General features: G+C 41.1%; 1 protein-coding gene across 4 annotated transcripts in view; it reads right to left on the bottom strand.

The window, feature by feature from the left end:
- Positions 1-525: 525 nt before the first annotated feature.
- The window catches only part of AFTPH (aftiphilin), a 53,679-nt gene continuing 37,648 nt past the window's right edge, over positions 526-16,556 (bottom strand). For 2 of the 4 annotated variants that reach the window (XM_064146180.1, XM_064146181.1), the window contains exons 7-10: positions 16,291-16,351; positions 14,570-14,653; positions 10,139-10,262; positions 526-1,844 (exon numbers count right to left, since the gene is read on the bottom strand). In XM_064146180.1, coding sequence (XP_064002250.1) covers positions 1,700-1,844; positions 10,139-10,262; positions 14,570-14,653; positions 16,291-16,351 — 414 coding nt within the window. In that variant the 3' untranslated portion in view covers positions 526-1,699. Of the gene's footprint in view, positions 1,845-10,138; positions 10,263-14,569; positions 14,654-16,290; positions 16,352-16,556 lie in introns of those variants that run through there. The other 2 variants (XM_064146182.1, XM_064146183.1) reach the window with 2 other exon arrangements.

Genomic DNA, 16,556 nt, shown 5'->3' with positions numbered 1-16,556 from the left:
TGAAGTAAAGGTTAGATCTGGGACAGTCTATGCCCATGCTGAGGGCCACCCTCAACAAGTATCAGCACTCAGAGCACACCTTATCTGCGGACTGATACCCTCCTGAAGAGCTACTGTGCAAGCTAACACGTTACAGAACTTAAGCAAACGCTGGGTTTACATTCTTATTTCTAGCTAAGGAATAGGCAGAAGCAGCTGTCCCTCCCCACCTCACCATCTGTGTTTCTTACAGCTGACTACAGTTGATGACTTTGAAGAGGTCTTTCTTGAGCCCATCGGCCTGCGAACCAGAAGGCAAGCTGGAGACAAACAAAAACCTACATCAGGGTGCTTTCAAAGAGGCAGGACAGCTCCAGAAAAGTCTGCTTCTCCTTCTGCAGCACCTTGACAAGTTTGTTTTGTGCGAGCGCACAACGCAAGTTAGAAGGTTCTGCCATTAATGCAGGGCCCTGACTTTGCAGCAGATGGCCACATGAGCAATGCTCTGTAGAGGAGGCTAAAAAGAGAGCAGACTGTATGCATACACATCTTTTAAATTATTTTATTTTGTGTAAGCTAAAAGGAAATTTACACACTTAAATCTCAAAAGACCTTGGGCATGCATGTTGACCTTTTTTAGAGGTTCTTCTACATAAGCTCTCTTTTTTTCCATAGGAATTTCCCCAGACATTTACAACCCATAGTTTTTTACTGTATATACAGCCTAAAACCATAGCAATCTATGATTATGTCATTTTACACTGTGCAAAATCAAACAGAAATAGTGGTACAACAGAACATTAAAAAAACAAACTGAACAGGTAAATTTCATTGTAAAACATTCATATAGTTTTGGTCCTTCTTTTTCAAATCAAACTGATTAAAAGCAGACAACCTTTCTAATGACCCTCAGGAAAAAAAAACCCACACAAGTTAAAAATAATCAAGTGTTCTGACAGTGACCCATAGCTGGAACAAGAAGCTACTGACAGCAGACCTTTCAAAAGGCTATATAGTGACAGAGAAATACCACTGAAGTTTAAGAACATAAAAAACTGATCAGCCAACCAACCAAACAGGGGGAGAGAAAAGGGAAAAAAAACCCCACACCTTAAGCTTCTCAAAAACATAAAATAAATTGTTGAGGTTTAAAGAAACAGTAACTGCAACCCCACACAGGGACAATGCAACCTTTTGTTGCTGTTTGCTTTTTGGGTTTTTTACCCCAGCAATAAATACTTTAATATATGCAGGAAAGAAAAAAAAAGAAGATGCTCAATGCAAGCTGAAAACTTTTAGGGCTTAGGGAACTCCACAGATTGTGAAGTTTTCATGATGTGTTTCTAGGCTTTTTTTTTTTAATCTTTTCAAGTTTTGTAAGAAGGACACCACCAGTGTATTTCACAAAGACAGAAATGTATATACCCCGGCACAACAAAAAGAATAGATCTTCAAAAAAGATAGACCCTCAGTTATTTACAATTTGGGTTTTTTTCCTCTAATATAAATTTAGGACTCCAGTATGTAAATAAATATACATTACTATGTATACCTTTTTAGTGCTGCTTACCAACAAATCATCTGAACTTGTTTTCTTTTCAGTTTAAGCAAGATTGCTTTTTATGACCCACCAAGGGAAGAAAAGAAACAATTAAAAACAAAAAGTGGGGGGGGGGAAAGGAAAATTAATCAATAAAAGAAACGTCCAATTCACATCACTTTAGTCTACCTTTTCTTGGCAGCTTGTTGAAGGTGTTAATGTGGCTGGGAACATCAACACCTTGGCATGCATGAAAGTTAAGTCAGGAAGGCTAGAAATCACCTTGGCAGCTTCTTCACTGAGATGTTCTTCCTTTTTAGGCTTCCTGTGGAGAAGAACAGAACAAAGTGCGTTAATCCAGTAGCTGATACCCCTTGGATCAGAAAAAAAAAAATCACTGATTGAAGCAATGTTCTGTCAGTTTGTCTCCCACTGACAGGCACTTTTGTAAGCTACTTGAAGTTACCTAATGGTATAATACCTACCTGCCTACTAACGAAACGTTAACACAAAAGTCAGCAAAGTGTTGCTGTATATTGTTGCAATAAGGGAAAAAAATAGAGAAGATTTTTTTATTCCAGTGCTCATTTTTTCTTTTTTAGGTTCCAGTGCAAAGAGACTCACTTGAGGAAACAACCATGCCCATATTTTAGGGATAAGAGAACAGAATTTCCTGTGTGAGTTGCTCTAGGTGAGGAGTTGAAGAGATAACCTCAGAGATTGCTTTAACAGAGTTCTTACCATGCTGCAGTGAAACATCGGTATCAAACTACCTACACACAATACAATCGTCCCAAATTAAGTGGAAAAAAACTTGAAAAGACATCTAACTTCTCAATACTTTTAAGGTAAAGAGATACTCAAGCTGGTTCTCTAACATCATCTTTCTCAGATCATGCACACATCAGACCTCTGCAAGGGATGGACGAAGAGGTTGTGGATCACCATGTAGAGCAGTATCTCACAACTTCTAGCAACTTGCTTTGAAGTGCAAGCACAGGGAGAGCCCTCACCGGGCCACACAGCAGCATGGGAATCATTGGTGTTTACCTTTACACTCAGTAATTCCTGAGAATGATGCAAAATGAGCCAAGAGGTCTGAATTCCATGTCACGTGGTTCTCACTACTATGCAAAGCCCTCAAGTTTCCTCAGGAAAATGAAGCCTGGCTCAGACTGCTGCAGAAGACAGCCCACAAACATTCCATCCCAAGCAGCCAGACTTTACAGACATCTGGCTCATCTTTTGCCAAATGCTGCCTAGTACTAGGAATACTCAGTTTTCCATCAAACGTTACTCCAGTTCCCAAAACGCACCTGCTACAGTCTGTACCCCCACCAGAAGTGCCAGCTAAATAAGCTGCCTCAACTCTCTGGCAAAGAGATGAGACAAAAGGCTTGAACCAAATAAAGTGACTTTTTCTTAAGTATCTCAGAAACTTTCTTTCTGTATCTTGTTTAGCAATAAACTTTCAACTGAGCCCATGAGAAGACAATGGCCACGTGATTAGGAAGCAGCAGGCACTTCTGTTTTCTCTGGTCACTACCTATCCTGGTCCCTGCTCATGGAGGTTAACGTGTTGGAACTAGATGCTCTTTAAAGACCCTTCCAACCCAAACCATTCTATCAGGATTGTTACCTAAGCTGATCAGGGGAAAGCAAGAGGGGCTATACATTTTATTCAGCAGCAGCATCACAACTTCTTATGCAGGAGAAGAAAAAGAACTGGACTCAAATTCTTCCCTGACATTGCTGATCATTGTGTTGACACTGACCTATCATTTTTGTTTGCTACCTGAAATCTCTACTTGATGAAGCATCTCTAGATGAGGCAGCCTAGATACTAAATCTGACTTTCCTTCACTAGGGGAGTAGTACTTTCTTTTCTCTGCTGCAGTGGAATTTTTTGAGCCACAGCCTAGGCAGATTACCAAATTCTGGAGGATAAACAAAGCTGTGTGCTGGATTTACCGAAGGAAGCAGCAGAGAGCCAGCATGTGCCGTCCCTAACAAGTTCACTCAGCTCTGCTTGCACTTGAAGGACTATCTCCAAGCTGTTGAAATGTGGTTCTCACCCACCACTGCGTTATCAGTATCTGGTGCCACTATTAGTAATCACTTACCACAAGCCTCTTAAAAGTACAAAACTCCTCATGAGCAAGGAGCATTTGACAGAGGAAGCCAAAGGAAGAGGGCTGACTCAGAGACCTGCACTAAAAGGAGTTCCTGTAATTGTTAATCAGGCACAGAGATGGAGCTCACACTCTTTGCTATTTATATGCCTCTTCCTCCTCTGCTCAGCTGTGGCATGCTCAGAAACAGCACTGCTGGGTCCCAGAGGCAGCACTGTGTTTGATTTGATGGTCACATGCAGGACACAGCTCTTTATCATTGCTCTTATACCTGCTGGTCCCTGCAGCTTCCCTGTGGGCCACACACACCAGTGTGCAGTCAGATGTGACTCTCACCTGGTTACTGAATGCTCCCCTCCTGGCTGGAAATCTGCCCTTTGCCATACAATCATAGAATCATTTTGGTTGGAAAAGAGCTTCAAAATCATTGAGTCCAACCAGTATCTAACTTTACCAATGCTGAGCTTAAACCATGTCCCACAGCACCACATCTCTGCCTCTTTTCAACACCTCCAGAGATGGGGATTTGGCCAAAGATAAAATAAATGTATCTAGCTACTGTGCTCTGTAGGAAGTATCTATAAAGAAGGGACACTAACCCAGCAAACAGCTATAGATACAACCACTTGTAATGAGGCTCACAATATTTTTTTAAATCACCTCAGTAGAGGGAGGAATGAGACAGCCTAAAGCCTCCATTCCTCAGTGGAAAGAGGCAGGTTCCTCTGGAAGACAATAAAACCAGACACTGCAAGTGCCCTTTCTGGGAACAGCCAGCACCTTTGGAAGCAAATACCTCTAAGGTAACCCTAAAGAACCACTCACTCATTTTCTAAAAGACAAATTAACATCATCACTGAAGACTTCTCTTACCCTGTAAACTTCCTAAACTACCTGACTGTGGTGTCTTTCAACAGAGGCAAGAGAAAGAACCCTGTCAGGTGCACTTAATTTCACTTCTGCTGAAGATCTTCCAATTTTCAAGAGCTTCTTTGGCTAAATGCTGGCCTGGGGGGTTGTTGTAGAGCTTCTCCTGTTCATACACTCTTAATTTCTTGGTACCACAGCTTACAGAATTGACACCCAGCGAGCAGGCAGACATACATACTATGTCTGTATGCTGTGGAGCCAGAGCTTTCGATTACTGAACCATGAAAAGACCCAGCACTGGCTCAAAATAAGGTTTTTGCCCAATCCAGGTTGTAAAAATATCTACTACAGAAAACTCTGCCCCCATCCATCTCCTCTCTTACACCAGCTTTCTTCCCAAAACAAAGGACAGAAGGGATGCCCTCATCCAAGCAATTATGCCAGTCCCTCTACCTGTTGGCATGGAATTCCCTTTCAAAAGGCACTAAGCTACAAGAAATCAGCCAGACTGATGGGCAGGAAAAGTTGTAAGAAGAAAATTAGCAATAAATAGGAAATATTTTGCTTGGCATTCCAACCCCCTCCTGCACCATTTAAGTCTTACAGGACTTTGGCCACCTCTCTTGTTTGCAAAGGGTTTTATGGATAGCACCAGCAAGGGCAGGCTCTATTATCAATGAGCTGATTACAGAAGCACACTTCAAAAATCACTCTGTAATTAAGGACTTAGCCTGCTCCATCCAACACTGTCCCCAAGGAGTATTTACCATGTCAATGAGGGTTTCAGCCAATTTTTGGAGATGTATCAGTGCTCTGCCTGCCTTCAAAAAGGCAGCAGATAAAATTTTCATCTCTGCCAATTCTATGGTACTGGACAAAGGCTGTAAAGTCTGTGGAATGCTGTACTGGATCCCTGACCTTTTCCACTCACTGCTGCTTTCCAGGTTCCAGGCTCAAGATGAGGAATAAACTTCCCATCCCCTGCCAACACCTTCCTTCTGAGAAACTGAATTTCCGGCTTCAAGACCTGGCTTTGCAAGCAAAAGATGGGGCTACTTCAGACAAAAAAATAAAAAGACTCTTCACATGGCTTCAACAACAGATTTTTCACTCTAAACAGCATTTAGTACAAGTTAGAGACATGGAACAGACTTAGCACAACTGAAGTTGCATAGAAGTGACATTAAGGCATGGACTGCATCTTCCCCTGATTGGTTATCAGAAATGGTTACAGTTCCTATTTCCAGGTTGGTCCATGAATGCCATCCTTTTTGAGCTGGCTGTGCCCACATAACTCCTATTTGAAAGTCTCCAGTTCATTATGAAAGAATTAAAACAAGTCAGAGACAACCATTTTTTTTTCTCCAAAAAGCTAACACGCTGCAACATATCTGGCACACAGCTGAAATACAACCTTCTTATTTCTCTGAACGTTTCTAGACAGAAACCCAGACTACTTTTTTTGGACCACGTGGAATTAAAAGGAAAAAAAAAGCAACAAGGATTACATGCCTGACATTTTTAAAATTCAAGGTTGACAAAAACATAAAATGTACTGAACACTGAGAAGAGCTGCTTTTGAACACCTAATCCTTCTGGGTCTGAACTTAACTACCAAGTCTGAAGTCCCTAGCCTCTCTCTAGAGCCTTACAGAGAGAATCACAGAATCACTTCGGTTGTAAAAGACCTTTAAAATGATTGAGTCCAACCAGTATTTAACTCCACCAAGGCTCAGGCTAAACTATGTCCTCAGCACCACATCACCACATCTCTGCCTCTCTGAAATGATTCCAGGAATGAGAACTCAACTCCCTGGGGAGCCTCTTCCAGTCTTTGAGAACCCTTTCAACAGAAGAGAGTTTTTGTAACATCCAACCTGAATCTCCCATGGTGCAACTTAAGGCAACTTTCCCTCTTATCCCTTGTTACTAAGGAGAAGCATTCTGTGCCCACCTGTCTCCAATCTCCTTTCAGGCAGTTGTAGAGAGCAAGGTCTCCCCTCAGCCTCCTTTGCATGAGTTTAGCCAACTCAATGCCCTCATCCCCCCCTCACCAGACCTGTGCTCCAGACCCTTTTACCATCTTCTTTGCCCTTGTCTGGACAGGCTCCAGCACCTCCATGTCTTTCTTGGAGTGAGGGCCCCAAAAATTGAACCCAGGACTAAAGCTGTGCCCTCACCAGTGCTGAGCACAATGACTTCCCTGGTCCTGCTGGTCACTATTCCTGATACAGACCAGGATGTTGTTTGCCTCTGTGGACATCTGGACACACACTGCCTCATCTTCAGACAGCTGTCAATCAACACCCTCAGGTCTTTTTCTGTGGGACAGCTTTCCATCCACTCTGCCTGCAGCAGAGGTTGTGACCTAAGTGTGGGGACCCAGCACGTGCCATTGCTAAATCTCATTCAGTTGATCCAGCCTATCCAGGCCCCTGTGTAGAACCATCCTACCCTCAAGCTGATCTACTTCTTATCAGTGAGCAATGCTGGCCAGAACAGAGGAAGAGCTTTTTGGCATCTGGATAAGGAGCTTTAACAGTGAAAGTAAGAGCTTTCAAGTGCACTGTGAAAGCACTGGAAAAAAGTTAAACTTCTCCAATCAAGAACTGATACAGTAAAATGAAGAACAAGCTTCACATAAGCAAAGCAGATTTGTCTGCTTCTTTGGCAAGAAAAACAAGCCAAGACGTCTTAAAGCAAGCTAGCAGGTACAAATCTCTAAGTGGAGATGAAATAATTCGTACAGACACATTTAAAGCTTGGTGGTTACTTCCAAATTAGATAGCAAAAATACTTCAAATGTAGTTCGAGAAAGTCAAGCTCCCCATTTGTGTATCTTCAGAAAGAATATAGGCACTCCTGAAGAGCAAAACAGACCGGAGAGAAGAAAATCAGCATCGAAGTGTGGAGTTCCCTCTACTGGTTCTCCTTGAAATTTCATGGCTCGCTCTGCTCTCTCTCGGGGTTCGCCGGTAACTCCCGGCTGCAGGCAGGCTCGCAGGCTAGGTCTGCCCGACGCCAGAGCACGCTTTAAAAGCGCTCCTGAAACTACGGGGTTATTCGTTTTCAGCAAGCCGGCGACCTTCCATCATTACGAGCCACTATGGTTGCCACGACTCCGCAGCTGTGCCTCCCCTCTAACTACCATGCTGCATGGAAAATCATCCGGTACTCAATCCCAAAACTCACTTAGCAGTGAGGATGAACTTAGAGAATCATAGAATTGTTTCAGCTGGAAAAGACCTCCACCAAGATCATTTAGTCCGACTGTCAACCAAAGCCACAGCCATTAAAACCACATTCCAAAGTGAGATGCCACCACCTCCCTGGGCAGCCTGTTCCAATGTCTGACCACTTGTGCATCCAACCTAAACCTCCCCTGGCACAATGTCACTCCGTTTCCTTTCTCTGGAAGAGACCAACCCCCACCTCACTCCAACCTCCTTTCAGGGAGTTGTGGAGAGTGATGAGGTCCCCCCTCAGCTTCCTCTTCTCCAGCCTAAACAACTCCAATTCTCTCAGCCACTCCTTACCAGGCTTGTTCTCTAGACCCTTCACCAGCTTTGTTGCCCTTCTCTGGATGTGCTCAAGCACATCACATTTCTCAACAATAGGAGCGTTCAACTTGGTGAGAATCACTCAGTGGAAAGTGCAGAGCCTCTGTCCATCATATCTGAAAAGTGACAGTGGGCTGGTGAAATTCCCACTGACTGGAAAAGGGGAAACAGACCTAGCGAACTACAGGCCAGTCAGCCTCATCACTGTGCCTACCAACGTCATGAAGCAGATCCTCCTGAAGGGCACACAAAAAAAACAAGGAGGTGGTTGGTGGCAACCATCAAGGCTTCACTAAGGGCAAATCCTGCCTGACAAATTTAGTGGCTTTTAATAATGGGGTCACTGTGTTGGTGCATAAGGGAAGAGAAACTGATGCCATCTTCCTGGACTTGTGTAAAGCATTTCCCACACAACATCCTGGTCTCTAAATTCTAAGGACATTCATTTGATGGAAGGATCACTTGGTCACTCTCAAAGAGCTGCAATCAAAGGCTTAATGTCCATATGGAGACCAATGACAACTGCTGTCCTTCAGGGAGTGGTACTGGAACCAATGCTGTTTAGCACCTTTGCCTGTGACAAGGGCAGCGGGATTGAGGGCACCCTCAGCACGTCTGCCAAATGCACCAAGCTGTGTGGTGCAGTCAACACACTGGAGGGAAAGGATGCCATCCAGAGGGACCTTCACATGCTGGAGATGGGCCCATGCCAACCACAAGAAGTTCAACAAGGCAGAGCGCAAGGTCCTGCACCTAGGCTGGGACAATTCCTAGCTCAAATCCAGGCCGGATGATGAGTGGATGGAGAGCAGCCCTGAAGAGAAGAACTTAGGGGTGCTGACTGATGAGGAACTTGACAGCAGTGTGCCCTGGCAGTCCAAAAAGTCAACAGTATCCTGCATCAAAAGCAGTGTGGCCAGCAGGGTACAGGAGGTGACTATCCCCTTGTACTATCCCCTTGTACTCTGCTCTTGTGAGACTCGCTCTGGAATACTGCATCCAGCTCTGGAGCCCCCAGCACAAGGATCTTGATCTGTTAGTCCACAGAAGGGCAAAAAAGATGATCCCTACAGGGACAGGTTGGGAGAGCTGGGGCTGTTCAGCCTAGAGAAGGCTCTGGGGAGACCTTATAGCAACATTCCAGTAATTGAAGATGACCTACAAGAAAGCTGGGGAGGGACCTTTTCTAGAGGCCTGTGTTGACAGGACATGGGACAACGATTTTAAACTAGAGCAGGGAATATTTAGACTGGACATTAGGAAGTTTTTTGCTGTGAGCACGGTGAGACACTGGAACAGGTTTCCCAGAGAAGCTGTGGACTCCTCATCCTTGGAAGTGTTTAAGACCTGACTGGATGAAGCTTTGAGCAACCTGGTCTGGTTGAAGGTGTCCCATGGCAGGGTGGTTGGTACTAGATGATCATTAAGGTCCCTTTTAATTCAAGCCATTCTATGATAAGACATTTGACACTTAAAGCCTTAATATAGGCTTTACCTATGAAAAAAAAGCAGAGAACTTCACATGAGATCCATGAAGCACAGAGGCCACACTAAACCAACTACATGCTTGTTCCTTAGCATGCAACAGCAAAACCAATCTGATGTTTGGTCACAGAGGTTTTGACAGGTGTGAGAAATATCTAAGAAGGAAGAAACATTACCATGAGCTTTATCATCTTACTTGTGGATTAGTTTGTATCTATAAATTAAACATCTAAGCAGAGTGTTCTGTCAGAGTCCTGTGTCACTAAACTATGTGGTTCAGTTTACTCTTCTACTCTTAAGGAAGCAGCTCTGTTCTTCAGAAAGTTGTTTCCTCCAGATCTTCAGCTTATGCTCTGGTGATCTTTCAGCTCATGAACTGCTTCCACTGTTATTTTAGAGTTCTATGATAATTTGAAAGATGAATTACAGCACTATGATCTTCATTATTAAAAATTCATTATTCAATTTAAGCCTTTTGATCATTCCAGCACTTCTGACCTAAACCAGCACACACATTCACACCTCATTTCAGACCACTCTTAAGAAAGAAAGCACAAGAAAGAGTATTTTACCTTGTTGACGTGCTTGCCTTCTCCACTGTGGACATGAGTCTTGCGAATGCATCAGTCACTTTGCTGCTGGCATTGGAAGCTTCCAGTTTTGAGGTTGTCAATTCATACAACTCAGGATCCACACCTTATAGTATAAAATGATAATCAGTGACATTTGCAGGCCAGTATAGCCATAATTAGCCACAGACCAACTTGCTAGACACAGTGTTCTGTAAACATCTGAATCATTTATCGTTTCAAGATATGGGAGAAGGACATGGCAGATGATGTCTGGTTCTGAAACACCATCTTCTCTCCCTAGCCTCTTCCAGCAGCTTTTACATTTGTGCTATAAAACATGCACACACTGCATGAAGTCTGGCATACAAGATCTCAGTCTAACAGCAAACAAAAATTTCAATTCACCTTTTAGAGTAAAGCACCTGTAAAAATGTCAGCTGTGCTCCAATGGACTGTCTCCATCAGTGTAACTCAACTCTTTGTAAGGAATGTTGCATGCTTACAGAGAGAACTCTCTCCAACAAGAGATTACACACAACACTGGCATGCATTAGAGTGCCTTTAGTATCTTTGCTTTCAGAAGAGGCGGTGTTAGAAAGATTAAGTGAGGAAAAGCAGCTTTTCTGATATATACAAGTGGAATGGCACTAAAAAAAAGCTCCACACTAACATCTATAACACTTCTAGCTCATAGTGCTTTTTCATCTTTCTAAAGTATTTATAGAGCATCAAGTATCTAGATGTTTTATCCTTGATTTCCTAGTAAGTATCTTAACTAAAATGCTGAATTTTGACATCTAACATGTTGCAAGTGAATTTCAACATTTTATCATTAGAGGTCACTCTGAAAAAAAAAAATGCAGATGGTGGAAACCTGCATCCCAAATTACACACGTTTAATATTGAGCACTACATCTCAGCAGGAAGTGGCTCTAGAACTTCCAAATATTATTTTTTTTTTTACAGAGTCTCTAGGAATTAGAATTCTCAAACCAAGAGGAAAGAACATTACAGCACATTAGAGGTTGCCTGGATGTGGTGCTCAGGGATATGGTTTAGGGTTCAGCCTTGTAGAGCAGTTATCAGTTGGACTTGGTGATCCCAAGAATCTTTTCCATCATGAATGTTTCTGTGCTTGTGATTCTGTTGCTCAGAAACATTTTAAACTGGAGAAATTCTTCCAGTTACAGTTTCAACTATTTTATGCTTCATGAGTTTAAATGAAGCATGCCTATGCACAGTCGACAAAGATAACTAACTTTCAACAGCAGTGTCAACATTTTGGACAGAAACATTGTATTTTAAAGACATCTGCATTCTACACAAGTCTGACACTACTGCCAGCTGGTTCAGCCAGTGCAAAAGCATTTCACATCACTGCCAAACAAGTGCTGCAAATACCTGGACAGGGTGGTTCCATGTACTTATCTATATAAAAAGAACACATAGAAACTGAAGGGCTGATGATTTTACCCAGTTTACTTGACTGGGTCAAAACAATTTTAGATATACTCCTGAAATCACAGAATGGTTTAGGTTGGAAGGGACCTCAAAGCTCATTCAGTTCCAACCCCCTGCCACAGGCAGGAACACCTCCCACTAGAACAAGACACTCAAGGTCTCATCCAACCTAGTCTTGAACGCCTCCAGGGAAGGAGCATTCACAATACTGAAAGACTACTTAGAAAAAACCTACCAAAACAAATAAATTAAAACCAGCAACAAATGGCTGTGCCTATTGCTCTGACTTTTCCACAAGGTAATTGCAATAGTAGTTGTGCACACAGACAAAGTTAACGATCCTCACATCTGCTTTGCATGACCTATCCCCAAAGCAGTATCTTGACTCTCATTTGTATTAAGTTAAGCAATCTTTCACTGTTTGAAAACTAAGTTGATCAAAAAAGTAAAATTAAGAAAATCATCTGGTTAAGCTGCAAGGGCAGGGAGGGAGAATATTTGCTCCATTTCATGATTTGACTAGAGATTATTCATCTGTTTTTTTCAACATGCTTTTTCTTTTCTTTTTAAGTCTGGATTTTCAGAGTGAATTTCATCTGGTTTCATGCAAAACATCAAAATGTTTGCTGTCCTGAGATCAGTGTACCAAGATCTTAAGTACTGTCAGATGTTTACAGAACTTGGAAATAGGAAAGAGCCCAACTATTACATAAAGTATCCACTTTCAGTCAAGGAAAGGAAGACTTGAAGAAATACACTTTGACTTGCAGAAGCCTGTGAAATCCCATTAAGGTACAAATGGTAAAACTCATTGAAAGGAAGAGTCCTCTGGCATGCAACTCTGTAACAAATGTTAATTGCAGCCTTGTAAGTTACATCATTCAGATATTCACATTTATGGTCCCAAATTCATTTTCATTGTAGTGTGACGTCACAGTTCAAATGTACTGTTCCTCAGGCACCTCTCACTCTGCTATATTTATGTTAAACTATTAATGTGAAAAATAAAACAGTACAGTTATCTGTGGGAATGTGCTAGAAATGAGTAACTCCCTGTTGATGATGTAGAATGCATTTTTTAATTAAAAACATTATTTTGGCTACTGATTAAATCAGATTGAGAAAAAACACTGCATGGATTTATAGCAAGTAAAACTAAAGTCTTCAAAGAAAGAACAAACTTTAACTAATTGATAAAAGTTTCTTCTTTAAGCCAAAAGATCTACCAATTTGCCTTTCAATTATTTAAGAGCTGCATATTTTTTTCCATTTTATTCAAAATGATTAATTTCAGGAAAGCAGTGCAAAACCTTAATGAGATATTGAAGGAAAGTTAGCCAAACAAACCCCACACGAAGCTCCTAAACACACACACAAACACACCAGCTGCAAGCCAAGAAACAAATGACTTTCCCAGAAACAAGTCAGGAGGAAAGAAAAGCCAAAACAAACAAAACCAAAACAAAAATGGGCACTATAGGGCATACCAAGGAAGGTGATAATACCTGTAACTTGATGAAACAACAACAAAAGGCAATAAAAGGCTATCAGAGCATCCCTCTAGAAATTATTTTGCATGTGTGTCATTAGGACATGGGAACATACCCGACTGCATAAGCAGTACATGTACTGGGTACTGACAGCTTCTGTCAATGGATTGGCACACACTATCAAAAGAATCTGTAAAACTTGAGCATCTTGAATTTGCCTACTATCCCCTCTGCCATCTTTCACCTGATAATGACATTTCTCAAGGGTAGAAGTAAAAAAAAAAAAAAAGGACATGTGGAATGCACTGCCACAACACTGCCTTCAATGATCGGATTAAAAAACCTAAAAGGACCAAACCAGAACAAAACTACCACCTCCCCCAAAAGCTACAATAAACCCCAAACAAACCAACAAAAAGACCACAAAACCAAAACAACAACAACCCCCCCCCAGGCTTTTAAAAGCCAAAAAATAGTATTTAAAAATTCTTCTTTGGAACGTGGGAAACCTCCAAACCTCTTCAATATTGATTTTTAAAATGAAAATCACTAAGGGGAAAAATATTCCCTCCCATGAAGAAAGTTATTATCATGACTTCAAGCACTCTATTGAAATGGCATTTGCCCTTAAACTCTGCACTGGGATAAAGCCCTAAAATGTTCCCTTAAATTCCTGTAAAAATGATGTGAAGTGTAGGTTTTCATAAGCTCAGGTGAAATACTCAGAGCATGTCAAAACGCTGCGACAGAGGAATTCAATTGCTTCCACTTATTATTCAGTAGGGGGGCGGTGTGTGTTTTCATCTCCTTTTTAAGGCAGTAAGTTGCAGATAAAGTGCTTTGGTTTTACCATTAACATTCAGGAACTTCTAAACATCCCACAAACATGCAGCTATCCTTGTTTTCTATTATGAATGTTGTTAAAACACTTGTTTCAATTTATCATTAGTACCAGTAGTCCACAGAAAGAACAAACTTATAGCCTCCCAACAGTGACAAACTCCAGTGGGGCTGTGATATGTTAAGTACTGTACCTTTAATTTTCACATAGGACTTTCAAAGAACAGAATAACTCTATAATTTCGAGGTACTCATTCAGAGAGAGAGAGCAAACCTCATTTTTGGTGATTCCTGGCAGGTACAGAATTTTTGAGAGCTTCTTAAGGAGTTAGAGAAGTTAACTTCCACAATTTCTCATCTGAAACAAGTGTTTTAACAGCTTATTTGCAAGAGCATAAGAGCCATTCGTTCCTTAAGCAGGTGACAAACACAGAGCTGACAGTACCTTTTAAATACTTGGCACTCGATACAAAACATCAGAAAACAGAAATCAGATCAAAGGAAAAACGCAGTAGAAAGACATTTTAGAGAGAAAGGCAAGGTAAAAAGTTCTCCTTGTTTATAGGAAAGTCAAGTGATGTGCTCATGCTTTTAGTAAGTCGTCATAATATTACAGTTGTGGTTTTAACACTCTGCTGACCTGGGATTGTGGTGGTGCTGCTAGAGCTACTGTCATCCACGGGCCCAAAGAAATCAAGGTTCAGAAGAGTGGAACCTCCACTAGCTTGAAATTCAGTGACCGTGTTGGTAGGCAGCCATATAGAAGGTAAGCCAAGGGAGGGGTTTATGTGTAAAAAGGGGTAAGACACACACTTGAACATGCAAGTTATAATTAGTACTCAGAAGGCAATTTAAAAATCGACATGAAAACAATGCTTACAGTATTAGTTTGTATCTTCTAAAAACATTAACAACTTAATCCAGTGCACATTTCCTCATGTACAACGCAGCAAGGAAATCAACACTAGCAACTTTAAAATAGGAATATTTATTTCAGGCTAAAAATGGAAGAGAACCGACATGACCCAGAGAGAAAGGTGTGATCAGTTAAAGGGAAACAATATATAGGTCAATTGATAGTTAGAATACCATGAGCTTTTTCTCCCCTCACTGAAATTGAAAGGAAGACTGAGCAAATCCCCAAACAGCAAAGAACAAACCTTTTGAGTTTCATTTGGTAGCTTTAAGCTACTAATTATCATTACTTTAAAGCAGTGTGATCACAAGGTAAAAAACACCACTCTTATATGTGGTTCCTCACCGGTTCAGTTATACTGTTCCCCTTTAGTACTAAACCAGGAATCAAACCAAGATACATTTTGAAGAAGTTGTTTGTTAAAAAGAAAGTACGATGATTGACTGAAGTATTAAGACACCAGACAACAGCAAAAGGGTCCATCCAGGCTTTCCTTCAGCACCATGATATTGCTAGCCAAACTCTTCCATCCCACATGTTCCCAAACACTACCATGAGACAACACCAGTGTGGTGAGACATGCACCTGCTTTTGAACAACTCGTGTCTCATGAATTAACTGCTGCAAGCAGGCTCCTCTAAGGTATCTGTTTCTTTATGGCTTTCTAGTCTGCCAGTCAAACAAGTTTCCAAAACTTGTTTTATTTTCCTTCTCTGCACATACATTGCTGAGACTGAAGGTGGTGGCACAAGTCACTTTACTATTAAAATAGACATAGATGAAGGGTCTTTTATAACTATATACATGTAGAGATACAAATAAGCTTGTAGCTACCTCTTTAGTTTAATATAATAAGTAAAATTAGCTCTTGACTGAAAGCAAAAGTGATAACCGTATGAAGTCACATGTTTTTTTAAATATAAAATTATCTGTAAATCTGAAAACTTTCAGTCCAAGTAGAGTATCTTTTGCAAACAGTTTGTGGGTAAAATATTGTGCTTTGAAGTAGCCACTATGCACAAGTTTGTCATTCAAAGGATGTCTAAAGAGAGAGTTCATTGGTCAAAAATACTTTTAAGTAGTAAAACTCAACCTAAATTGCTCATTTTGTTTCAGACTGTTTATAATCTGCAGTTATGCATAATGAAGTGTTAATATTGCCACTGTGTCACTAGCATATGGCAGAAATCTAAAGTAATACTTAATTTCGGATTTTTCTGACTATAATAATTCACATAGGGGCAGCACAGTTAATCAGAAAGAAAGCCTGAATTTCCAAAGTTAGAAGAAATAAATATTTATATATATATATATATATGTGTGTGTGTGTGTATGTGCATGTGTGTGTGTATTTAAAAAAAGTAATCAGCAGATAGAAGTTTGTCTGAACTTTGTAGCTTTCTTATCTCTAGCTCTGGTGCTAGAGGCTCTACGGAGAGACGTACCATCTAAAGGGTTAGTAAGGCCACTGCTACTCCAGTCAAACTGGACAGGTGGTAGAGATTCCTAGAGTTGAAAAGTCAGAAATCAGATTTCATAGTCAGTTCAGGTTACAACAATGCAAAGCAGTTCAAACAACAGATTCTTTAGCATCTAAATACTAGCAGAACAACTAAATGAGCAAGCTCAAACTTTTGGGAGGCGTATTTTCACAATATGCACTAAGGAGTTCAAGTAGATTTATTCTACCACAGGAAGTCTCATTAAATTC

Source organism: Pogoniulus pusillus, chromosome 7 (assembly GCF_015220805.1).
Source record: "Pogoniulus pusillus isolate bPogPus1 chromosome 7, bPogPus1.pri, whole genome shotgun sequence".
Taxonomy (NCBI): Eukaryota; Metazoa; Chordata; class Aves; order Piciformes; family Lybiidae; genus Pogoniulus; species Pogoniulus pusillus.
This window is presented reverse-complemented; position numbering and strand designations above follow the sequence as displayed.